The sequence below is a fragment of the Manacus candei genome, unplaced genomic scaffold, assembly GCF_025592945.1.
Source record: "Manacus candei isolate 608988 ecotype Guabito, Panama unplaced genomic scaffold, ASM2559294v1 h1tg000131l, whole genome shotgun sequence".
NCBI lineage: Eukaryota > Metazoa > Chordata > Aves > Passeriformes > Pipridae > Manacus > Manacus candei.
Window position 1 is genome coordinate 801443 of NW_026138179.1, and position 26446 is coordinate 827888.

At 43.2% G+C, this 26446-nt stretch overlaps 1 protein-coding gene across 3 annotated transcripts in view; it reads left to right on the forward strand.

The window, feature by feature from the left end:
• The window catches only part of CBFB (core-binding factor subunit beta), a 40012-nt gene that overhangs the window by 7349 nt on the left and 6217 nt on the right, over window positions 1-26446 (forward strand). Inside the window, exons 4-5 of one of the 3 annotated variants that reach the window (XM_051771255.1) lie at window positions 14372-14488; window positions 19480-19606. In XM_051771255.1, the coding sequence (XP_051627215.1) occupies window positions 14372-14488; window positions 19480-19606 (244 nt within the window). The remainder of the gene's footprint in view (window positions 1-14371; window positions 14489-19479; window positions 19607-26446) is intronic. The other 2 variants (XM_051771254.1, XM_051771256.1) reach the window with 2 other exon arrangements.

Consider the following 26446-nt stretch of genomic DNA (forward strand, 5'->3'; position numbering starts at 1 on the left):
CTGTCTTCATTAATCCAAGAATTGGATAGCTTAGTGTTCACTTAATGTTTCTACTCATTTTAAACCCAAGTTTAACATTTTTTTTGAGATAGCTTTAGCATTCTGTGCTGTCTTTGACCTGCAGCAAATTTAATTGTGTATTTGAGCAATTTTTCAGGTTTGTCATGGCAAAAGAAAAAACAGCACTAAGAATAGGTCCCTAGATCATAAAAATCATAGAACATTGTATTTCATTGTGATTGTGGGTGTGTGTGGGGTGTGTCAGACTCAGTGTATGTCCCATTTCTGGAGGACTGAATCTTCATGATCCTTTGTGTTGTCAGCCAGTGTCCAGGTTTTTTTTTTTGGTTAAAGAATAAGTGAATAGGTGTTGTTAAGAAATTCAGAGGTAGACAGTGTAGTAGTCTAATGTATTGCCTGAAATCTTACGTGATGAAACCCTGCAATTAAATGGAGAGCTGTGTTTTCACCTTGGATCTCCGGTATCATTAATTACTTAGGCTGGTTTTACTGTGGTTAATGAAGTTCTTTAATTTTTATTTCAGTTTTATACTGATGCTGTATGAACTTCAGGCTGAGCTCTGTGTGTGTGTGGACTTCAGCACGTCTTAAACCCTAATTTTATCCAAAGCCCTTTTGTTTTATTAAAAGCCATGTGAACAACTTTCTTTGCACGATTCATTTCGTGTCCCTCTCACAGCAAGATAAATGTCCTCGGTTCTCACTTGTTGCTCAAGATGTTTATACAGCTCTGCTCTCCCTTACTTGAAAGAACATCAGTTCTCGGATGTTCTGTCTCGCCGTTTAAACACCGGTCACTGATGAAGTGTGTGAAGTTGCTTTGCTCCCCCTCCCCTTTATAATACTATTTATAATGCTGTTCTCCAGCTCACTGAGTGCAGCTTTGCTTCCTGTCTGTGCTGCTTGGTGGCAGCTGCTCCTAAAGCAGAGCAGGGAGATGTGCTCTGAGCTCTGCAGCCTGCGAGGAGAGCACAGCAGACAAGATGCAGATTGCTCCAGAGTGCCTGCTGTGCCACATGTGAGCTGGGATCTCTACTCATTAACCATTAACTTTGTTCCAGCCGGAATGAAAGAATTTCAGTTTTCTTCTTGGAGATGCTGCACGTTTCTACTCTGCAGTTTTTTGTCCTAACTGAGAACTTTATTTGGCTGTAAGTTGTTGTTAACTGCTTGGGTGAATCTAAAGAAAAGAAAATCTCTGCTGTGCTGTAGATGTTACAGCAGTAGCAGAAGTGTCATGAGAAAGGTGCTGTATTTTAATAAAAACTATATTTTAATAGTTTTTAAATAAAAACTATATTTAAATGGCAGGCAACAGCATCAATTTTCCACTTGTGTCTTGTTTTCTCACTAGAGGTTTGATAGATAGGACTTGTCCACAGATTAACTTGTCCACAATTAACAGATCATTGGAGTGGTGTATTGGCTGCTCCATTTCCTGAGCAAATGCAATTTCCACTCAAACACAGGATCACAAGTGTTTGTAGTAGAATTTGCTTGGAAGGGGAAAGCCTAATTTATGAGAAATACCTGAACATCTGTGCTAAGATGTGTTGAGTCAGAAGTTTTATTTTAATCTCTTTGGTCATCACCATTTTCTGAAGAATTTAAGTGTAACATTAAGTCTTTCACAAAGCTTTTGTTTTCCTTTCTTTAGGTGTGCTTACTTTTTGAAAAAAGGTGAGGTTGCCTGGAAAGCCAATGTACAGTTTCAGCTCTTGTTTTGCCCTCTCTGTAGTGCTGATGAGCCCTACTCCACCAGTCCCTGTATTGTCAGTCCTGTAGTATTTGGGGTTTTTGCATTGTCATCATCTAAAATATTCTCACAGTTTGTAGTTACTTGTATGTGTTCCCTGCAATTCACTGAGTCTCTGGACAAAAGGATTTTACCTTTTCCCATATCAGTGGGAAAGGGTGTCTGATGATAGGGATTTATAAAAAAAAAAAAAACCATAATATATTAATTAAAGGTCACACTGTGGTGTGCCACCACACAGGGCAAACCATCTCAGCTGTAAGATGCTTGTGGTCTTCACAATTATCAAGATTTCATCATTCTATTTGTAGTAATTTAATGTGCCTTCAAATTATTGTGAAGGTCTCGATTTAGAGCATTTCAGGAGATGGTGCTGCAGCCCTGAGGAGCTGGGCATCACCTAAGCAAAGTTCATGGAGCTGTTTGTGTGTGCTGGAACTTATGGACATGTAAGATGTCACTTAGTTAAAACACTAGCAACTGTCAGCCCTTAAGGAGTATCTTGTAGTTCTCTGTGGATCACCTTTTAGTATGTGTGGCTGTTCTGTTTCCAAGGAGCTGTCCTGCTCATAAACGCTTTCTCCTGCAGAACAGGAGATGTTTCCACATCTGAAGGTGAGGAGAAGTTCACTGGGTAGGTCTGTACAGTCCTGCACTGATTTTTAGCTGGTCCTTTAATACCCTGGTGGGTTAGGATAACACTATTTTGGGGTCAGATTTTTATCATGTTCGTCTGGCTTAGTTTCTGCTCACCCCAGGAACGTGGGGCAGGGCAGATCTCACTGGTGCTTTTCCTGAGCACCCTTAAACAATTGTTATCCTCCTACTGTGCCTACCCGGTGGCCCCCCAACCCCAGGGGGTAGCTGGGAGGGTTGTTCTGTGGGAGCAGCAGGAGGTCAGTGGAGGCCCCTCAGCTGCTGGGCTGTCTGTGCTCAGGGCCCTCGAGCTCCTTTGCCTACCCGGCCAAGGGAAGTGGTGCTGCCCTGAAGGAACCCCACATCACGTTCCTTTTGATCTTTCTCAGACTTTTTCTGTTTGCCTTGAACAAGAAGGTCAGTGTGTGGTTATTCTGACAGCAGATAAATGGGTTTGGTGGAATATCTAGTTTGTACCCAGCCTCGCTGAACAGCTTGATTTTTTTTTTTTTTCCCTCAGAGTTGCTGGGTGGGAGTCCTGCAAAGGTTTGGTGAATGAGAAGAATCCACTTTTCTCAATCACCTCCTTCGTTAGTTTTCGTCCGGGATCATCTATATGGTTTTGAGTAAAATATTAGTCTTCTATAGATACTTGTGATTCTAGAATTTATTATTGTGTTTGTGCTTAAGAGTCTTTTATTTGACAGAGACTTCTCAGTTTCTTTTTCTTTCTTTTCTTTTTTCTCCAGCTATGTAATTTCTTTGTTTGTGCTCCTAGAACCATTTTTGCTTTAGAGGAGAATGAAACTTTTTCTTTTCTTTTTCTTTTAATTTTTTTTTCCTAGGTACTTGGAAGTGTTCTTTATTATGACCTGCTGTTGCATAGAGGAGAGCTATTTAGTCAAAATTCCATTTGAAGCCAGGTAGTGTTAGTGGATCTTTTGCTTATTCACTGGACCCCTCAACTGGGAGATGCAACTGGGAGTTTATACACTGTGAACAGTTAGGAACTTGGATTTTGGGAAGAGCAATCTTTAGGGCACGTAGATTGCTAGGACACGTTGTCCTGTGCTGGCAAGCAGCCACTGGCTGGGTTTGGACAGTTGTTCCTGCCAGAGTGATTTATCACAGGGTGCCCTCTGCCACAGAGCATGAGTCACACCAGGCATCTCTCATGTGACAAGTATCCCCAGCCTTCTCCTGCAATCCTTTCACCCCCTCCATCTCTGATCCTTGTGTTGCTGTGCTCCCTCGCTGGTCATTCCAGGCAGGCAGTGATGGTGCCCCTCTGGAGCAGTGAGTTTGGAGCAGTGCTCTCAGCAGCACTTGGGGCAGGGCTGTGGGAGGGCTTGAGCAACAAACCTGCCTTTGCTCAGCTCTTCTTACCCAGTGCAGAAGCAGTTATTCAGTCACAGAACCTTGAACTCTTTCCAGTGGTTTAAATGCACTCATTAGAGTTGTATAGACAAGATTTCAAATATATTCATGTCATCATCCTAAAGTTTCCCAGAGGAGGAACAAAATCAGAGTTAGCAAGCTCACTTCTACATTTGGGAAACAGCACAGGGCACAGGAGTGCTGTGTGGATAAAAGCAGTTCTTGAGATCTCTACAGCACAGATGCTGAAAGAAATCCAGACACTTGGATTGTTGAATCCTGTTGTTTGCATATCAGTCTCCACTTACTGAGCAAAGTTGTTAACATTGTGCTTCTCTGCTCTTCTTATAAATGAATAGGTAAGAGCATCATCGTTGAGAATGTCTGCTTCTTTGTGAAAATCACTTAATACTTCATATTAAAAATAAGAAAATTCAATAGGATGATGAAACATCTGCTACAGGAAACTTACTTTTCTGAAAGTTACTGTAATGTTTCTTCGAGTTTTGTTTCCAAAGCACAAGTAGCAAAATGAGCTCATTAACTTGTATAATTGCAAGTTTGGTGTTACTCTGTTAAAGAAAATTCCCAGCCATTGCTAAGGATGTTCTCTGCAGAAGCTGACAGTTTTCTACAGAATATTTGACACTATGAAATTTTATTGAGTGATGAAAGCTGCGTAGTTGTTATAGTTTAAAAAAGACAAAAAATTAGTAACATTATTTTAAGCCTTGATGCAGCACTACTTGTTGAATTAATGTTCACACAGTTTTCCCAGACTTGAATCCTGCTTAAGGGGGAAGAATGAGGCTATCAGAGTGCTCAAGAAGGTAATGAAAGCCAAAGGGCAGAAGAAGCAACTTTTCTTGCCCCTCTCCTGCTTGGGTCTGTTCCTGGATGGTTTTTACTAGTTGCTTGCCCATATTGTCAAAGTCAGGTAACTTCTAGTTGAGTATACTTGCATTACATGCTTGAAATTTTCAGTTCAAAAGTAGGGGCTTAATAGGCTGTTTGTTTGCACCCAGGTAGCATGGTGTGCAGAGGATGACTTCTAGATAAACCTCTTTTTCTAACCCTCTGTTGCAGTTGCTGGTTGTAACTGCTTTTTGCTATGTGATTTGCTAAAAGCTTGAAAAGAACGAATTTCCCAAGGAATATTGAAATTTCTGTCTGGAAAATATTCTGTCAACGTGGCAGAAAACTGTGTGTGCCCCTGTTAGTTATGGGTCTGGGAGCATAAGTATGCACGTGTGCTTGCAGCAGCAAACCAAGCAGCAGTCTCCTGGGAATCTTTTGCTGCAAAAACATTATTCTTTTTAATTGTTGCAACAAAAATGGAGTCTTTTAATGCCTGCCCTCTCCACTATAAAAGGGAGAGTAGATTTCAAGTGCAGCCACCTTTCTCGTGTGGAATCTGGTAGTAAAGATGGACTGATAAAAACCCTGTGGAGTTTCACGGGGGAAAAGCCCAGCATGTATTTGCCTTTCAGATGCTCCTTATATTCTGCTCATTGCATTTGGTTGATTTTCAGTTCCAGCTGTGTGGTTGGTTTTGCCTTTGTAAGGTCAGACAGGAGCCTGAGGTGCAGGTCTCCTTGGGAGGCATCAGACCTTTCTGCAGTGACAATGTGAAAACTAGGAGCCGTCGACTTTTTGCTTTGTGTTGGGGGTTTTTTGGTGGTTGTGGTCAGGTCTGGTTCATGTTTTCTGCTTAGTCCAGAAACTGCAGTATTTTGGAACGAAGAGCTGTGTCTGGAGAGCCTTGGTTGTTATTAAATGGATGAGGATAACTTCTGTGCAGTAGCATTTTGGTATTTTTCTGTGCAGGCTTGTAAGCAGAAGTACTGAACAGTGGTCTTAGTCCAGGAATAAAATGCTGCAGTTTCCACAGGTTTTAATCTGACATCCTTACTGCTTCATATCTGTTCTTAGTTATAGACTTGTTTTTTAGTTGACTGAAATAGCAACGTGCATAATTTAATGAAACATCGATCTGCTTTCAAAAAGGAGTCATGATTACATACTTGAGCTAACTGTGCAGAAAAAACTAACAAATGAAACCAACAAAAAAACCTATAGAAATACCAGGTTTTCTAAAAGGGACTTTCAAATTCTGACTCTCCAGTAAAGTGAGGAAAATTCTTCTGCTGTTCTTTTTGTGACATTTTAGAAACTAAACCCCATTACTGTAGTATTTCAGTGGTACAGAAAACATGTTGGGAGAGGGTTTGTCCCAGCTCTGATATGACTTACAGAGATATTTTTAATGTGAGTACACGTGGATGTTTTTGCTACATGAATTTGTAAAAATGGGTTGTGCTGCCTCTGAATTGAACCTTCCAGGTGGATGTTTTTCAAAACTTTGGTGATATTTGTAATAACAACAGGTGACTTCTGTAAGGACACTTCAGAAGTGACTGAAGTACATAATCCCAGCCCATCAGGTTTTGCTGTGAAGTTGGCACTTGCAGTATGTTCTGAGGTGTTTTTTAGTTCTGAACTGGAGTGCATTGTTTCCTCAGGGAATGCACCAAGGAAATACTATCACTTGTTATCCAAACACCTTCTGCTATAATTAGAGAGCTGAAGTAATTTTTTGTGTTGTTGATGTTTTTGAATGGAACTTACTGCAGAAGTTTTTTGAGATTTTTTTGTTGTTGTTGTGAAATGCCTGAAGTTAATATTTCAAGCTGTATATTGAGTCATCCATAAAATTAGCATATATGTGTGTATCTATAAGCATGTATTAATTTATAAGTTTCTATGGAGTAGGGGGAATGCATCTGTGAGTCTAAAATTTAGACTAAAAAAAAAATAAATTCCTAGGACTCCTGAGTCTGGCAAGTGCAGTATTTTGTTAAGGGTCCAAATAAAAGACCTTTTTGAGAAATTAAATCATAGCTGCAACTTTATTAATTGACTTTAAGCAGGAGCAGAAATACACAGAAGCAGAACAAACCAGGGATATATTGCTCTAAAGGGGGAAAAATGCAGGAGTTTAAAGTATTTAACAACAATTTTAACCGCTTATGTACAACAGATCTCTGCAAATAATAGTTAACTTACTCAGCCCTGTGCTCAGCTATTTTTACTTGTTGCTATTAAAATTCTAGTACAGGCTGTTAGCAATTTGAGGGATATTTTGTATTTCAGCAAATTCTTTTATTCAAGGTATCTTGTTCCTCACAGTCAGTGAATTTGAATTTCCAATGCTTTTTGTCATGTTAAAACATCATGGTATGAAAGGCTGCATTTAGAACTTCTGTTTTCTTCTTTTTTCCCCTTAAGCGTAACAGTCTAGATTGGAACTCTTATCAAGCACACAGTTTTGTTAATATTCTGGGTTTGCTTGAGGAATCAATCTGTGTCAGAGCTGATGAAGCAGAGAAACCTGATTTCATTTTGAATGTTTTGCTCTCTTTCCAGAAATTCTTCTTGTGTTCTGTAAAAACTAATGCCTGGGTGGATGCTTTTTGGTCTGTTTGGTTTCTGGGTGAGCTTTTTGGTGGTGGGGTAGAGCTGTGACACGGGTGCCACCCCTGAGAAGCTCGGAGCTGTACTCATCTTGAGAGCCACAGCTGGGTCATCTGTGCACAGCTGTTTAGGAAAGATGCTTGTTTGGTCAGAAAGTATCACTTCCTTCACGTTTTTGGTTCAAATGTTAACAAAACCTCATTTTCATATAATGGAAGGTGCTCAAAAATCTAGCTTATAAAATAGAAAACATTTTTTTTGCGTGTTTGAAGAAAGAATAATAATATGCCTTGAGGCATGAGACAGAAGGATTGATCCAAATTAAAAACACTAAAAAGTCTATTTCACTCATAGTGACTTTCTAAAGGGGATTCTTTTCAACTGTTTGTATTTACTGTTTCATTAACAGTTAAAAGAAACTATGTTACAAGATTATTGTTTTGGAATTAAACCTACGAAGTCAGAAAAATGCTGTAAGCTCTGTCTGTAACTTGGTTGCTTGTCATTAATTTCTTTTAAAGTAAGAGTGATGGATATCTGGAAGTGTAGTCTGAAGCCTTGAGTGGAGTTGTCAGCTTTTGCTGTAACTTCAGCTGTTATTCTTTTTTTGCACTTCATAGATTGCTTCCTCTTCTGTGCTTTGCCCTCTCTTTGAAATCCAGGCTAGACACCCTTCTCTGGGATTTGAGAGTGAGCCTTGGCATTTGGAGGGAACCCAGGGATGGGACTGACTCAACTTCAGGTTTCAGCACAGTCATGCCACATGTCCATGGCAAGACTACAGCATTTTATTTATAAAGATGTATATACATTCATATAAGGTTCCTGTTAAAGAAAACAGATAAATACATAATTCCTTACTGGAACATATTGAACAGGCAGTCTCCTTTTGCCCAGCAGTGTATGTAGATAATGTAAGGAGGAGCTGAAGTGAGGAGGTCAGCCTTAACTGATTGAACAGCTTTCTCTCTTGGAGGAAATGTTTCCAGCTGCTCCTTTCTCAGTGGTCAGTGTTTCATCCACGCAGTCCCTGGGACACTGCTGTTCTAACATGACCAGTGGGTGTGATCCTGGGGGAGGTGGGTGAGCAGCTGGGAATGGGCAGATGTGATGAGGCACAGGGTGAGTCAGGGCTGAGCCTCCTCTGACAGAGCCTTCTGCTCCAGAGTGCTGGGAAAATGCAAACAGCAGGGAGGGAATGCACCCCTTCACTGGGGACTGCTGTTCCCAGGGCTGAGCTGGGGCTGAGCTGGGGGCTGAGCTGGGGGCTGAGCTGGGGCTGAGCTGGGCGTGAGCTGGGGCTGAGCTGGGGCTGAGCTGGGGCTGAGCTGGGGGCTGAGCTGGGGGTGAGCTGGGGCTGAGCTGGGGGCTGAGCTGGGGCTGAGCTGGGGGCTGAGCTGGGGGTGAGCTGGGGCTGAGCTGGGGGCTGAGCTGGGGGCTGAGCTGGGGGCTGAGCTGGGGGTGAGCTGGGGGCTGAGCTGGGGGTGAGCTGGGGCTGAGCTGGGGGCTGAGCTGGGGGCTGAGCTGGGGGCTGAGCTGGGGGTGAGCTGGGGCTGAGCTGGGGGCTGAGCTGGGGGTGAGCTGGGGGCTGAGCTGGGGGCTGAGCTGGGGGTGAGCTGGGCTCCTCCTGGCTCTGGCTGATTCAGGAGTGGGTGGGTGGGGAGAACAGGGCAGTCCCTGGGGGAGGAAAGGGCTCAGTTGCTGTGGGGAGCAGGAGCACTCTCTGTAACTGCAGGATGTGTGGATGGAGCTGGGGGGAGCAGGAGCACTCTCTGTAACTGCAGGATGTGTGGATGGAGCTGGGGGGAGCAGGAGCACTCTCTGTAACTGCAGGATGTGTGGATGGAGCTGGGGGGAGCAGGAGCACTCTCTGTAACTGCAGGATGTGTGGATGGAGCTCACAGATAGCCTATCTCCAGCACATCGGTTAAATACCCTGGTGCTGTGAGATAAGGATTTACTAGCTAAAATAGGATGTGAAACCGAGGTTTTTCATCTTGCACTCAAATAAAGCAGTTTTTAAAAAGTCATTGAGAATTGTCCTCTGCTTAAATGGTTTTTAAAATATGAATGAATTGTGTGACAGGAGCCACATCCCCGCCTGTTTTTAACAACAGATAACTCTCAGTTAGTTGGAGGAGAGAGTTGCTCATTTAAATGCAGATCAGAAGAAATAACAGATTAGTTGAAAGAGAGCAAAAGGGAGGGTGAGATACACTATATGTTGAAGGTGTGGCACAGACGTCTTTGAGAACAAGCCAGCTGGGACTCCCAGAAAGCACAAACACAGCTCGACAACTTAGAGCCCAACTGAGCCTATTCATGCAGCACCTTCTCAAGTTTGTGTGTGTTTGTGGTGCTGTTTGTCCTCTGTCCAGATAATCTGTCAGGAGATAAGAGTGTTTACTCTTGCTGCTTGTTCAATCAGCAAGCAGAATATTTGTTCTAACACTAAAAGGCTGCTTCCAAAGCAACATGTCTGCTTTTCTCATTTAAAAATTCTAATGCTACTTTGATCTGTAGTAGAAGCTGGAAATGGAAGATGTCGTTTGAGATGAAATTATTTGTACAATAGCCACCTGAGCAAAAATTCAGCTGCTAGTCTAGTAAAAATTGCATATTTTGGTATATGACAGTTTACTTGGCTCTCACAGTCTAACAAACCAGCTTTGGCCGTGCCAGTGTGTGGAAAATGAGGGTGCAAAATGAGAGAGGACTTACTCTCCTCCTTGAACTTGTGTATGAGTTCTTCACTCAGCTGCACAAGTGTCTCTTCTCAGTGTCAGAAAGGCCACACCTCGTCGGGTTTATAGGTTGGGCTGTACTGAAAGGAGGCAGCTGAATGATTGATCTTTTCCTCTTGTATGTCCCTATAGTGGTGTTTCTTTATGTAGCATTACATTTGTCCCCTGAATATGAATTTGTTAACTGCCTGACTTCCAACCTTCCCCCTGCTCTTTAGTGCTTTTCGTCTGTCTCTGGAGTTTTACAGGACTGACTTCCAGCTATTATTACGAAAAGCACCCAGAGGTGTGTGGAGGACTTATAAAATATATATAAATGCAGTTAACCTGGGGTTAACAGTAAAACCTTGAAACAGTTACAAAAGTTCTTTTATCTACTTCTAATCAAATTGTGTAATTGTATAATATTAATGGGGGGGAGAAATAACACAGTTTTTGCTTTTGATCTCCTACTGTGACTGTCTTGAGGCAACTTTCAGAGCAGGCAATTCTGAAATTTTTTAAAAGACCACTTTGCTGGATTTTGAGGTGCCACAACAGATCATGTACTCACAGGCAGAGCAGTAATTTATTAATTATTCTGTTAAGTTCAGAAGTTGAAAGGGAACCAGCATGGCTTTATCGAAAAGAAGGAAATGTGTGGTTAAACGTTTTTGGCTATAGTCTTAGGTGGTTTCTATTTTCCAGAAAGAGGAGAGAGGGGAAAAGGAGTCTAAATTCCTTTCTCTAAAATAAATTAAAAAGTATCAGTATGCTTTATTGTGTTTTAATGAGAGAAAAGTTCCTGCCTAAACTCGTGGGGTTTCAATATGAATTATACTACATTTGAATGATTATATGGTAATTTCAAAACCTGAATATCTTGCTAAGGAATTCATCTTTCAGAAGGGAAAAATGATTATTTATCAGAGTTTTGAAGAGCTACTGAATGGGTGGTGGCTCTGATTGGGGAGCAAGGGCACAGGATTTATCTGGAAAGGTCAGGCCGTGTGCCAGAGGTTCCCCAGCTGCTGTGTCAGCAGCTCAGCTTTGGGCAGCATGCTCGGGGCAGATAGCACCAGGAATCCCAGACAGAGGCCCCAGGGATCCCAGAGAGCAGCCCCAGGGATCACATTGGCTCTCACAGCTTGGTTCCCTTTGACTTGTGAAGATTTCCACAGGATTTCCAGCACTGCTCAGGCTCCCAGGTGATGTGTGGGGCATTGCATTTGAAGCACTGAGCCCTCAGCAGCTGTGTCTGAGCTCCCTGCTGTTTGCCCTGAGCCAGGAAGTTTGCACATAATGCCCTGGCAGCTGCAGTGACCAGGGCAGTGAGCAGCCACTGAAACGAGGTAGTGGTGGCACAACATTCCTTGTCAAAGAAACGAACAAAAAGTTACTCCTGAACAACTTGGGAAGGCAGGTTTTGTCATCTGTGGGAAGTTCTAAGTAAATTCTGACATCCCAGGCTCCTGGTGTGGGCCAGAAGGGTAGGGGAGGCCAGGTGAGAAGTAAACCCTAAGTGAAGATCAGCAAAGGGCTTGTTTGCTCCTGTAAAACATAACTAGATTAGAGTACAGGCTGCTTTGTCTTTACAGACCCATAGTTGGCTTGTGCAGTTTTTTTATTTCCCGTCTTGAATTATTCTTCATTCTTCTTAGAAGAGAATGACACTTGATACTAATAGCCTCTTTTAACTGTTTTTTCACTTCTAAACTGGTTAAACACATGTATTAAATCGATGACGTGCACTTTGCTCCTTGTGAGATGGTGAGTGAGGGCTGTTCTGAGAGGGGGGGATATGTTTTGCGTGTTTGAAAGGCTCAGTCTCGAAATGAGGGCTGTGGGAGGTGGTTTCCTGGTAGTCCACGTCTTACTCACGCTGGTTGTGACACCTCTGCTCGCAGAGGCCGTGGGGCAGAGCTGTGCCCCGAGCTGTGCTCAGAGCTGTGCCCCGAGCTGTATCCAGAGCTGTGCCCAGAGCTGTGCCCAGAGCTGTGCCCCGGGCTGTGCCCAGAGCTGTGCCCCGAGCTGTGCCCCGGGCTGTGCCCCGAGCTGTGCCCCGGGCTGTGCCCAGAGCTGTGCCCCGGGCTGTGCCCAGAGCTGTGCTCAGAGCTGTGCCCCGGGCTGTGCCCAGAGCTGTGCCCCGAGCTGTGTCCACAGCTATGTCCCAGGCTGTGCCCCGGGCTGTGCCCAGAGCTGTGCCCCGAGCTGTGCCCCGGGCTGTGCCCAGAGCTGTGCCCCGGGCTGTGCCCAGAGCTGTGCTCAGAGCTGTGCCCCGGGCTGTGCCCAGAGCTGTGCCCCGGGCTGTGCCCCGAGCTGTGTCCACAGCTATGTCCCAGGCTGTGCCCCGAGCTGTGTCCCGGGGCTGTGCCCAGAGCTGTGCCCAGAGCTGTACCCAGAGCTGTGCCCCGAGCTGTGCCCGGAGCTGTGCCCAGAGCTGTGTCCAGAGCTGTGCCCCAGAGCTGTGTCCCAGAGCTGTGCCCTGGGCTGTGCCCAGAGCTGTGCCCAGAGCTGTGTCCAGAGCTGTGTCCCAGAGCTGTGTCCAGAGCTGTGTCCCGAGCTGTGCCCCGGGCTGTGCCCAGAGCTGTGTCCCGAGCTGTGCCCCGGGCTGTGCCCCGGGCTGTGCCCCAGGCTGTGCCCGGAGCTGTGCCCCAGGCTGTGCCCAGAGCTGTGCCCAGAGCTGTGTCCCAGAGCTGTGCCCCGAGCTGTGCCCCGAGCTGTGCCCCGAGCTGTGCCCAGAGCTGTGTCCAGGGCTGTGCTGGCACCACACAGGGCTGGGGTGACTCCAGGGCTGTGCCCCGAGTGCCAGCACCGAGCACTGTCTGTGCCCTCGGCAGAGCCCCTGCAGGGGAGTGCACATGGAAGAGGATCCCTTGAACTAACCCCTGCCCCTTCATCACTGAGCTCCTGCTCATTGCACTCATTAAAACATCAGGGGGGCGTCACTTGGGGCCGAAGTGTGATAAGTTGTAGAAGTCAAGCTTGGAGATTAAAGGTGTGTTTTCTTGGCAAATAACCTTACTCATTTGTCAGTTGGATTCACGTTATTTGTTCCCTTTCTCCCACTCGTGGGTTGCCTTTCATGTTGTTTAGTGCCTTTGCATGTGGGAGGCTCACCTTCCTCTGGGGCTCCTGCTCCTCTGGGGCTCCTGCTCCTCTGGGCTTTTCCTCTTCTGCTCCAGTGACCTGAGCTGGTGAGTGTGGGGCTGAGCAGGGAGGCACAGCTGGGGTGCTCTGAGGTGCTGAGCATCCATCAGGCTTGGAGGAGGATGTGTCAGAGCATTAATTTAGAGCTGTTAGAGGAAGAGCTGTGTGAGAATTCCCCCACCTGGCTGAGCTGCTCCAGAAGGCTGAAAAAGCTCTGGATTTGATCTGTGTGAGCAGTCTTCCAGTCTGAAGTGGGTACAGGCCTGCGTGCATGGTTTACCTCTCTGGTGATTCAACATAGACAAACTCTGTTCAACAAGGGGTTTTGACTTGCCAAGTAGGCTGAAATAACCACAGAAGGTTGATTTTTATCTTTGTTTTTTAATTATTTTTTTTTCTGTACAATTGGGGTAATTTTGCTGTGACCTTTGTTTGAGGCTGATGTCAGTAAATATAACACGTCAAACTCATTTAATGCTGTATTTGCTTCTTTTTAAGTTCCCTTGTGTCATCACTGTATCATCTACCATTATCTAGATGTGGGGCCTTAAGCTCATGCATTGTTCCTTGCTGCAGTTCAAGGCACTGTGCGCATTGGTGCTGTACTTGGGTTTTCATCATCTGGTGTTGCTTCTTTTGAACAGCCTTTCCCACATGCTAGAATTGACACAGGAAGACTTCCTTATTTTTAGCACAATGTGTATGTAGAGGGTATTTTATTGAATTCTGACTAGTTCATAGATTTGAGGAGGACTGAAACCAGTACATGCTCTTTGATGAAAGCTCTCGTGTGTTGGGGTTCAATGCAGTGCTTCCTGGGAGTAGGAAGGTGTGTGTTCATTTAACTGTTTAAATGTGCTGTAAAGGATCCTCCCTGTCTGGCACTGTGCTGCTTCCTTTGTGACAGGAAGGCTAGCTGACAAGAAAAACAGTTAATTTAACTGAAAGGAGTAAGAGTTCTAACCAAATTTTGGTGCATGCCAGTTTATAAAATGAGAACACAGCTTAAATTTGTTCCATCCAGTACAGTAGGCAAAGGTTAAAGCACTCACTTGATTAAGATGAGTTCTTGGAAAGGAGGCAGAAGAAGCTGTTAAATGGAGTCTCATGTTACCAGCTGGTTTGGATGTTCTTCTAGGAACGCACAGAGGAGCTTCCTGGATCAGCCTGTTCATTGTGCAGGCAGTGTGTGAGTGCTTTCAAACTCACAGCATGTGGTTGGCTTTTGTTTCAGGTGTACTTGAAGGCACCGATGATTCTCAATGGTGTCTGTGTGATCTGGAAAGGCTGGATAGACCTACAGAGACTGGATGGGATGGGCTGCCTGGAATTTGATGAAGAGAGAGCACAGGTAAGACAGCCTGCCTCGGGTACTGTGCCTCAGACACTTGTTCTTCTGGGAGGAAACACACAGTCAGGTAGTGATCACAAATTCTAACTTGCTTTTTTTTCTGCCTTCACTTTGAGTACAAACTCCAAAGGAAACTTATGGTATAGAAGTTCAGAAATATGTGATCAAATATTAGGGGTGGGGATCACTTGTAGTTTACAGCCACACTGTTACTGTGCTACAGAGTAGTAAATCTAAGTGTTTGAAAAACTATGCATGTATCTTGTAACAATTTGATTGGCAAGTCTATTCTAGCTGGGTTTTTTAGGGTGATAGAGGTTTTTTTTAAGTAGCTTTTTGTTTTATTTCATGTGAGTGAGAATGAAGAGTGGTTTTATTTGTCCCCTAACACTGGTGGACTCTCTGCTCTGTTAAGGTGTGGCAGCCTTTGAGAACTTACCTGCCCACTTCCTACCAGCAAAATTCCTGTCTAGCAGCTGAATCTTTGGACATGTACAAGATCAAAATCAAGACAGAGGAAATGCCTTTTAAAGTGGATGTCACCTAGACAAGGTTCACTTACACAGTAGGATTCTTTAACTTGGTCAGACTTGAGACATGTCTTTGCTTTTGAAATGTAGTTTGGTAACAAATCCACTCAACTGATATTAAAAGCTGCTGCACCAGGTTTGTTGTGGGCTTCCATGCAGGTCACCTGTCTGTGTATTGGACAGTAAGTTGGATGGAGTAACATCAGTTACCAGAGTTATGACTTGCAGTCTATATTTTGGGATGAACTCAGCCCTGTGGGGGGTTACTCCTGGCAGTTGTGCCCTGGATTTAAATAAGGATGCATTTTCTATTTCCACTCTCTGCCTCATTCTCAGCCCTCACTTCTGTGGGGTTTCCTTTTCAGTCCTTCTACAGCTGCAGTTGGTCACTACATCATGAGTAGGAGCCCCTTGGTTCCACCAAAATACCAAGAAGTTTCCTCCATTGTGGTGCCTCACCTCTTCCTAACTTAAGAAACCAATTTGCACATTAATTAGATGTTCTTAATATGACTGTGTTCTGGATTAAATAGAAATGCTTTGTGTCAGAAGAGTGTCTTAGAAGCAGTCACAGCCCTGCATGCTTTCTTCATGATGCCTAGAAAGAGAGAATAGTCCTGCCACCTTTTGTCAATGCACAAGAAAAGCCACAAGCCAAGCTTTTACTCAAAATTCACTCTTTGCTGTGCATTCACTTCTTGCAAAGCTGTGTGTTGATGTTCTGAGCTCAGCTCCAGTTGCAGCAGAGTCAGTGCCCTGGACTCCATGGAACAGGAGGCCTTTGGGCTGCACTGGCTTACACAGCCAGGGCAAGTGGAGAGCCCTGAGGACTGTGCAGGACAAACCCCAAGGTTCTTGATCTACAGTTAGTAAGTTTGATACATAACACTGAATTACAGGACTTCTGAACTGAGAGCAGACTGATGGGAACATGCACTCAGAAGGAGACAGTGTCACTGCTTTCTAAATTTTTTCCTCAAAAAGACATGCACCCTTCCAAAAAGGAAGGAGAGTGCTCAGGTGACCTGTGGTTCAATTTTTCTCTTCTTAATTTCGCAATAAATATTTTTGCAAGTGCTTAAGCTATTTTAGTTTCTTGATGTGTAAATGCTGTCTTAACAACACTTCACAACTCGTTTTTGTTGTCTCCAGGAAGTGTTTGTGCCCTGGAGCTGTGGTTTGTGCTCTGTCTGTGTGTGAGGGGATGTGTGTGTGCTCCCAGGTGTCAGTGCTGCCTCTGACACTCCCCTGTGAGTACAGGGTGCTGAGCTGGAGGTATTGCCCTGTGTGGGTGTGTTTGCACTCAGTTACAGGCGTGTAATTTGTGTTCAGTTTGTGCTTCCTGGCCATTGTGAGCTCATCCTTGGTCACCTCATTTGCTACAGCAGTAGTACCCAAGGGCTCCTGGTGCCATGAGGAACTGTGCAGGCACAGAAGGAGCTGCACCCTTACATCTGTTAGTATTGGAAACATTTGGGCAATCTTTCAGTCTTAAGTTTCCTTTTTCCTGTATCTGTCACTCTGCTTCCTTGTTTAAAACTGTGGTAATATTGCTAGAGGCCGTTGACCCAACTGCTGACATTCATCCCAAAATAACACTGATGTCACATTGGGCTGAAGTGCCTCCTACTCTGCACTGTAGGGCCTGTGGTACCCACTGTCCCTTGTAAGAAAAGGTCCTGCTGGTGTGCAAACACACCCATTTTCTGGAAGGCTTGCCTTGTACAGAAGTAGTGCTCTTGCATTTTCCTGTCTCTTGCCACTTCTTTACTAACTAATGCTGAGATCAGATAAAACTCTTTGCTGTCACACTTCAGAAATGATACTATCCTTCAGCAGGTCAGCAGATATTTTAGGAGGAAAATCCACATGCATAACACTGAAGTACTTTAGTTGTAACTGTTAGCCTACTGTTTTCTACTTAATCCTCAGCCTGTTCATGTCTGGTTACTGAGCACTCTTACTTTTTATTGCTAAAGGCCCTGATTCTGCTGCTTGTTCAGCCTTTGATGCACTCACACACAGATGTACATATACCCTTGAATATCTTCCCTATTTGGGGCTGAAATTTCCCTGGATTTGATATTTGAGTGTCCTTAAGGGACTGTTTCTGTCTCCAGCAGTTTTGCTCCTCCTCTGTAGTAGAGCATCCTGTTATCTCACCAAACCTTTTCCTACCAGGCTGCTCTGGGGGTTGTGTGTATAAGTGGGGGGGTGTAAGCTTCTGTCTTGGTTCTTTTTTTAATTTTCTGGATTGGGAGGTTTGTTTTCATTCTGTTGTGTTGATACAGCTCATGTTTTGCTTATTCTTTTTTTTCTTACTAGATTCATACCAGGAGCGTTTCTGTGGAATAAAACTAAGATGTATAAATTGTTTGGTCTCATACAGCTGCATTCACTAGGCTGTGATTCCTAGAATCGAGTGACATTTTTAAAAGTGTTTGTTAAATTCCCGTTGTATAAGATTGAGACATTGGTTAATTTGTTAGAATGTATCACCAAGAGTAGAGCAGAATTTTATTTTTTTTTTACTAAAAAAAAAAAGAAAGTTCTGATGCTTTTTTCTTCTGCTTTCTCAGACATTAGTAAACCAGTGTTTCAGCTGTCAGCGCATCTTCATCCTGCATGTCAACATACTGATTTTTTTCCCCCCATAAATTTCTCATTTGGCTTCTTTTGGTTATGACCATTTCTTTAAAATATTCTGGCTGAGGCTGTGTGTCATCCTTTCAGTCCGTGACCACTGTAAATGATGGCAAAATGCAAAAACCTTTGATGATAAAAGAATCTGCTTCTATTTAAGTCTGTTTAAGAAAAGGGTAATAAAGACATAACTCTCTTCTGTAAACCAGGAGGCAGCTTTCCTGTAGTCATCTGGGAGATGAGCTTATCTGTTTTCTCTCTCTCCTTCTGCATTATTAAGAACAAACTTACTTTCTGCTGTCTGACCTTGATTGCTGTGCCTTGGATGAACATTAAGATACCTATAAAGGGCCAAATTCTACTCTTAAAAATAGCAGGTAGTGTGCAAATGTTGTTGGCAGCTTTAAGCCTTGCCTTGCTCCGTGGCTTTCCTGGGAGCTGAGCAGTGGATTGGCAGCTGTTTGTGTTCCCTGCCCCGGGCCCGAGGGAGCCCCTTCCCAGCACTTCCCAGAGCAGCTCCAGGGCCCTGCACTGTGCCCACGGCAAAAAAGGCAATTTAAGGTTTTCTGGGGCTGGGCTTGCTCTGTCTGAAATTAAAAAATTGATGTGCTCAATCCCCTGGTAGGTGAACACTTAGCTGGGCTCTCTGCAGGTTTGTGTCCTCCAGCAGCCAAGGTTGGCTTCTCTTAGAATGATCAGCTTTGAAATAACGTCTGTGTGTGGGAATGGTGAGCAGGGTCGGGGTGATTCCAGCTGGAGAGCCAGGAGAGGGAGAACCAACACAGTTTGTCCTTTACTGTTTTGTGGAACCTCTTTAGACTCGACTCTTCCATTCTGAAAATGTAAAAATTCTGATGGGGAACAGAAAATATGTGTTAAAAGACCTCTTCAAGAGAAATAACTTCTAAGCCAATTAATAATGGCTTTACATACTAATAAGAGTTTATTTAAAACATTTTTTTAATAGAAGATACAGTTTGAAGGATTTTTTTATCTGAGTGTTAAGTTATTAAATCTATTCCTGTGCATAAGCCATTGTTGAAAATAAACTACAGAGCTGTTGAAAAGCTGCAGGTTTCTCCTCCAGTGTATGGGAATGTGTGCTAATTAGTGGAGGAATAATCTCTGCTTTGCACTTTCTTATGCACCTAAATTTAAATAATAAGGATTTATTAAATTTAAATAATAAAGATTTATTATTATAGAATTTAATTTATAAATGTATGTATTTATAAATTATAAATATATAATATATGGATTATAAATTAATATAATTATATAAATTTAAAACATAAGGATTAAGAATGTTCATACTGATGCACCTGCAGCAGCTTTTGATAAAATGAAGGATTTATTTGATTTGTAACTTAGATAATACTTTTTTTTAAATGCAAGAGAATTACATTACTATTGTTTATGTAGTGATGCTAGTGGACTCTGACTAGCTATACCTGTGAATACTGCCTTCAAAATTACTTTTAGAAGGAGAATAAGATGTATTGCCTTTTTCATACAACTTCTGAGAATTCCTAGCTTTTTCAAAGAACAGCAGCATATAAACTACTTTGTAAAAGCAGCTCTCCCTTGAAAATGTCTTTTAACCAGAGCTGCCCCAGCCCTGGTTGTCCCTGCTGCTGCAGTGAAGGTGAGTGTTGTTTCACTGACCTGGGCTGGCGTTTGCTGGAGCTCGTCTGTTCTGGCAGGTTCTGTGGGACATTCTGGACTTTGCTGCCGAGTGATCCTTACTGTGCACAGAGCTGTGATGTGGGAGAAGTGAGGGTTGCCTTTTGTGTCACTCTGTGTCCTCTGCTTTGGTAGCAGGAGGATGCTTTGGCACAACAAGCCTTCGAGGAGGCTCGGCGGAGAACCCGCGAGTTCGAGGACAGAGACAGGTCCCATCGGGAGGAAATGGAGGTGAGGGTTTCACAGCTGCTGTCAGTAACTGGTTAGTACTTTCCCAAACCTTTAGATTGTTTCCATTTGTTTGTCTGTTTGTACAATGTTGTGTATTTTCTGTTTGTTCAATGCCATCATATAAAAATTGCAAAATGCATTGGTTTTAACTCTTGTAAAAATGGATTTAAAGTTTTTAAAGTTTTTATAAGAATTCTCTGATCTTTATCCTTTTTTCCTTTCTGTAGATGGCCTTTTCTATGGGTACTTAAGCTGTAAGGACATATTTATTCACAGAGTCCCATTTCTCTCTCAAATGATACTTTAATAGCAGGGAGAGGGATCTTTTGCCCTGTGCATTTTCATGAACACAGAAAAGGCTTTGGGAGCTGTGGGCATAATTTTGGATCGCACTATCCCACGTTGTGGGAAACATTATCAGTGTATTTAATCAGATGCCACAGTCTGCTTTCTTGCACAGGCTAGTTCTATTGTCCTCTCACCTTCTTCTTGCTGGCAGGGAGCCTTGCTCCTCTCTTTCACTGGTGTAGTTCCCCCTGTGTTGTTCTTTGCTTCTTCAGGGCCCCACGGTATTGAATCTTGTTCTTTCTTGATGAGAGCAGAAATCACTGAGCAGAAAAGAGGAGCCAGGAAAGGGAATGGAAACCAGCTGCTCTGAGATGTCAGAAAGGCAGGAGCTGTAAGAGGACGAGTAATAATGCATGAGGGGAGTTGGCAAGTTAAGGCAGAGAATAGGGAGAACACAGAAATGCTCTGAATTTCTCTCCCTTACTAATGCTGTTTCTTACTTCCTGCTTCATCAGTGCAGCCTGGCTTTGCTATAATCCAATGTGATCAATCTGCTGGTGCTCCGGGTTTTAGAAAATTTGATTATTGTTATTGCTAAGCTACTTTTCTTTTGGCATCCCTTCTGATAATTGGGATGATGAGACAGACTTTCTTCCCTTCCAAGTACAATTGGAAGATGCTGAGCATGAGAATGAGAGGGAACAGGCAGACAGAGAACAGTCTCTCACTTTGCAGGGGTGGCTGGAGGGTGTCTCCTTGCAAACACCGCTGCAGCCAGGTCAGGGATCTGCTGGAACAAGGGTCAAATCCTTGCCTTTGAAGCCTGGCTGCTGCTGGATCCTGGGAGCAACAGCTGGATTAGCTGAGTGATTCTGTCACAGCACAGCTGGAACCTGCCTGGGGGCTCAGTTCAGAAGGAAGGTAGAATTAGCTTTAGGTCTGTGGCACCTGCTCTAATTTTAACAACACAGAGTAGGAACTTTAGGTCTGGCCTTATGTCTTTGACCTCAATTTAAAGCTTTTCTTGATTTATTTTCCTTTACTGTGTCCTTCATCCCCACTCCTGTCACTGCAGAGAAGCAGCTGTGTGCATACTGAATGCTGGAGGTTCAAAATGAATGAGGCTTCATGAAATAACTTCTGCAGTTCTGAGAGACTTAATTTTTCCTCTGAGTGTAGAAAACACTTCCTTACAGCTAAGCTGTGCAAAAAAACTCTTTCAGTTAACAGTGAGATTGAGGTAATACTGAGCATCTGGGGTTTCATGACAGACATCAAAACTCCTGACACTGAGACACAAAAAGCACCATCCCTGGCTGTCTGCAGGAGCTGGATTCAATAACTACTGAAAAGACTCTTGCTCTTAATAAGGCAGCAGGCAGTTGTCATTAGGTGATGTCCTTATTAGCTATTAGTACCCATTTTCTCTTAAACAACGATAGTTGTTGTCCTAGCTCTAAAGCACTGGTGTAATCACCTACAGAAAGGAAGAAAAGGAAAAGTTACTGATTTGAAATATGTTTAATCAGAATAAAAACAATGTCAAAAGGTGCATCAAATTTATGTGATGGCAAATACAGATTTTTAATAATTGCAATACGTTTTTGTTCATATTTTGCTATTTATTTTACTGTATGTGTTTAATATGTGTAACCAAGAGATTTTTACCTCAAATGTAGGTCTATAATTGGTTTTCACATTTCAGTTTTCATTTGTGTGTTTGGGGTAAGATGTTCTGACTGTGTCCCTGGAATGTTTACAGATGAGCTTTTGCAATCTAGATCTTAGGACTGCATAAAAATTGGGATCTTCTGGGTGGGACAGGGGAGAGAGCAGAGACAGACTTACAGTGCATTCCTAAACAGGAACCAGGTTTCCAAACCAGTCACTGCTTCCTTGACTTCCACTCTGATGCAGCAGCTGGGCAGAGTCAGCTTGGAAATAGGGTTTGTCAGTGGTACCTGCTGACCCTGCACTGCTGGCAGCTGGAAAAACCCCGATCCAGCCTGCCCTGGGTACTGCCTGTGCACTTCAAAAGGTCAAACAGCATCTTTGGTTGTACTACAGAGATGATACTGGAAGGGTTTTTTATAGAAAAGGTCAGTTCTAAGAGTGCTGAGTGAATTTTTGTGGATGTTATGCTACACACACGAAGGTACTGCCCTCATAATCTCTTTAATATGATCTCCACACAGCTCTCAGCATCACTAAAACTTGAGATTTTTCTTTCCTTCTAAGCTTGGCACAGACAGCAAAACTCAGAACTGGCAGCCGTGGAGCAGGATCTCATCAGTGTTAATGATGGTTTTAGGAATTGCAACACTGTATAAAATCAGGATATTCCTGACAGTAGAATTACAGCCAAAATGCCTTTAATAGAGACCAGATTCTGCTTCAGTGGGGGAGGGAAGGGGAATCCTGCAATATTCCACCCACTCCTACCCAAAACAGAGGCGCCAGCTCTTTGGAAACATTTATCCATCCAAAGCCTGGCAGCATATGAAAATGATCAGATTAAATTCTTTATTTATACAGCTTTCTGGGTAAAAAGGATTCCCTGTTCTAAGTCTCTTTGTAAGTGGTATATCCTTGCACAGGAGTGATCAGTGATAAGTTGTTGAAAGGAGTTAAAGTGGATCGTATGTGGCAATTAGACACATTGAAAGGGGAAAAATAGGAAGTGTGGTAACAATTTAGAAATTATTACTTTATTAATTTTCATTTTTAACTATCCTAAAAATACCCCAACCAATTAAAAAAAAAATCCCCACCAACAAAAAACCTTCAGAGTGCTGTCAAGTTTGTTTGCCCTCTTTTCTTCAAATACTTCCATTCATGACCACATTAGCACACCAGATCTTTATTTGAATGAACGTATTCTTTGCATCTGAGAACAGAATCTGAGGTAGGTTGTGCATGAATTTCCAATGGTGATTGTGTTTTTGTGCACTCCTCTAATGTAAATAGGGTGTGAGTGGATTTAGGAATTTTCATTGAAGTTTTTAAGCACCTCTGAGTTGAACTGTGTTCTGTTACATTTTTAACATAGTTTGTTTTGAATACAGGATGCTTTTGAGTTTTTGTATCAACTTGTGTAGCTTGGTTGCATCAGATACTGCAAATCCTGCCTCGCTGTTCAGGATTCCTTTGTTTCAAAGATGCTTTTGAAGTCAGTGAGTGTTCTTAGTGCCTTCAAAATTAATAATGTATTCTAATGGCTTTTACTTCTACAAAAACATTGGAATGCTGAGACAGTGAATGTTTAATGATACACACAAAGAAAGACTTTGTCCCTGGTTAAAGATTATTGTAAAAAAAAAAATGAAATAAATGATGGAAGCTCATTAAGTTTAGGAACACTGAGCTGCTTGTCAGACTTGGACTATTTAGTGGCTTCACACCAGTCAAAGGCAAAGTTCTCTTTCCATGAGCAAGTGCTACACCTGGGAAACGTGGTCTAAGGCTGTTACTTTAGGGGTGTGTTCTGGAACAGGAATATGAACTTGAAGTGTTTGTGCCCCCTTTACCAAACTAACAGAAGAGAGTGAGGAGACTAAAGGGACGTTGGTGAGGCAGGTATTTAATTTTCACTGTGTCTTCATCTCCTTGTGTCTTGGTTGAGAGAGTCAGTCAGTAGGAGCATCTGTGCTGTTTGGTTTCACTCTGAGTGCCCAGGGCTCAGGGGCAGGGGAGGTTTTCTGCAGAAATTCCTGCCAAGTCACCGTCTAGAAACACTTCAATCTTCCGGTAAAAACCTCTGCTTGTTCCTCAGTCTTCTGGCCCCAGTAACGTGATGCAAGAACGTGTTCCACTGTCCTGGGTGGCTGGGAGAGACTCAAACAGCTCCTCCTGGTGAGATCAGAACCTGCCCAAAGCGAGGGCCTGTGCTCAGTGCAGAGGAGCCACGGGCAGGTGCCTCCTCCAGCTCCCGCTGGAGCAATGGCACAGAGGGGGATTTTCAGGGATGGGAGATGAGAGGGGGCTCTCTGGGGTGTTGCTGCACACAGGTCAGGGTGTTTAGGGAAGGTTTGTTTTGTACAGGCACTCTGTAATTTCGGACCTGAAGTGGTCTGAGGTTGCAGTTTGTCTGACTGTGTCACTGGAGCTCAGCTAAGGACGCTCCCACTGCTCTACCTGGGGAGGGGCTGGATCTGTTCTCAGCCTTCCAATGTCATTTCTGCAGCCACTGTTTTTGAAATGTCATATTTTTCTACTTTGTGTTCATTTCCTATGTTACTGCCATGCTCTTTGTTTTAGCAACACTGTGAGTAAAGAAGCAGAGTGGTTTGCTTGTCCCTGAGACAGTCTAGTCTAGCAATCTGTCTGTTTGTGGTCTTGTGCTAAATATAAATTACATTAATGCCTAAGCAGAACCATTTTGGGAAACTGCATGAAATTCCCATTTTAAAAACCTTCATTTTGCTGAAAAAAAACCCCTGGTTTGAAACCTTTGTTTCTTCCAGTAGCAATCCTTCTCAATGCAAAGCACCAAAAAACCCCCACCAACCCCAGCCTTTAAAAACTGCTGGAGAAAAATTTACCTACATTTTAAATGCTGAGTCCTGCCCTAGGTTTTTACACGTTTTTGTTGTTTGTCAGGAATGTTTTCATTTAATTGTGCTGAAGTCCTGAACTCTTAAAAAGCAAACAGGATTTTGCTACAGAAATGTAAACACTTTACAGTTGAAAGAAAATCAAGTAGTAGGACTGACTTTTATGCTTTCATGTTCTTCCAAGGTTCTAGATGGTAAAATCATTCTCCCTTCTTTCTTATTCTTTTTTAAAGATGATACTCTTAGTATAAATAAATGTTCTAACTAATTATAAGTGTTTTTGTCAAATCTACTGGCTTCAGAAGAAAGTATAGCATAATTATAAATTTGGAGGGGTTTTTGTTTAAATTTTGTTGGGTTTTTTCCTTAATTTTTTCTCATCAAACTCTATGATTTTTAAGGATTTTTTTTTTCCTCAAAAATTAATCTGGAATTAATTTAACTAATACTTATTGTATGTACTCTCCAAACTGGCAGTGACATAAAAATAGTGTAAGCTTTAATACAGGTTTTTGGATATGAAAGAAACCCAAACTGTTAATTTTTCATATGCAGTGGGTAGTGTACACTTGGTAAGTGCTTCTGTGTGTGTACAACCATAAATAGATGTAATTTGTTTATGTGCAGGAAGAATACAACATAATTTAGAAAGAGGCATTAAAGTGGGTGTGTGGATTTGCCTCAAGAGGTTCTGCAGTGTGAGTACAGTACGAGTAAGCCAGTTATGTTATGACTAGTTTGCTTCACAAGAACTTAGCTGGTGTTTGTGTGAAAGTGCCACGGAATGCATATATCAGAAAAACAATTTGTGCTGTGCAGAATCAATGCTGACTGCAGGAGGGAGGAGATCAATCTTGCAAATCAGGGAATACTGTAATATAAGCGTCTTCTTTCAGTCAATGAAGGTTAGAAAGGGGCTGAGCAACAGAGGAAAACTGTCTGGAGGCAATCAATATTAATTATAAATTTATAACCTTTAGACCAGCCTTCAAACAATACTTTCTAAAAGGGAGCATTTCAAGCTTTTTTTCTTCCCTTGGAGAAGAAGTTCTAATACGAAAGTAAAAATTTCAGTCTCAGCTTGAAGCTCTTCAGAGCTCCTTGCTCTTGCTGTGCCTTTTCCTTTCCTTTCCTTGCAGTCCCCAGCGTGGTGCACCAGGGTTGGTACCTTCACAAGGGCTTTTAAACGGAGATGCAGCTATTGCAGAGGTTTTGGGCAGAGGGTGCCTGGGCAGCCAGCTGATGTGCTGAGTGGCCTGGCCCTGCTCTGGAGCTCCCCAGCAGCTGCTGGCAGAGCAGGGCAGGCTGGGCAGGTGGCAGGGCTGAGGTGTGTCCTTATTTCAGGACTTTTGGGTTGGGTGGGTTTTATCCTGCAGTTCTCTTCTTTTTAGAAAAGTATCTGCAGTGTATTCTCAGGTTTGGTTGGTTGCTTTTTTTTATCCCTTTTCGAGAGGCTGACAGTCCTTCTAAGAGAATCCAAATGTTCACTGTTTAGTTTTTCATAACATAGCCTGATTTTTCACTTATTTAGTAAACTATAGATGGCAGATGCCAGGGCACACAATGCATCTGCTCTGTTTCAGCAGGATGGAGCTGCCAGAATCCCATTAAAGAATTGCAGTGGAGTTGTCCACAAAGAGACTTTATTTTGGCTACTCTTCATGGCAGCCCTTCTTCCTTCCCTCCTCTTCACCAGTGTCCCAAGTTATATGTTGTACTTGTCACGTCACTGCCTGGCATTCCGAGGTCCCAATTTTCCCTGCTGGTTTTTTGAGTGATTCATGGAAAGGGAGGGCCATCTTCATGGCAGCCCTGGCCATGCTTGCTAAGTTTGCTCCCAGCTCTCAGTTCTGCTTTCTCGGCGCTCTCGTGTAAACCACACGGTGGGACTGCAGCCTCTGTCCACGATGAGCTCATGTGGTGACAGGGCTTGGCTGCCCTGGGGACATCAGAGGCCTCAGAACACACACAGGAAGGGGGGAGTTACAGAGGCTTTCTCAAAGTCATTTTTAGGAGTTTTGTTGGCACAG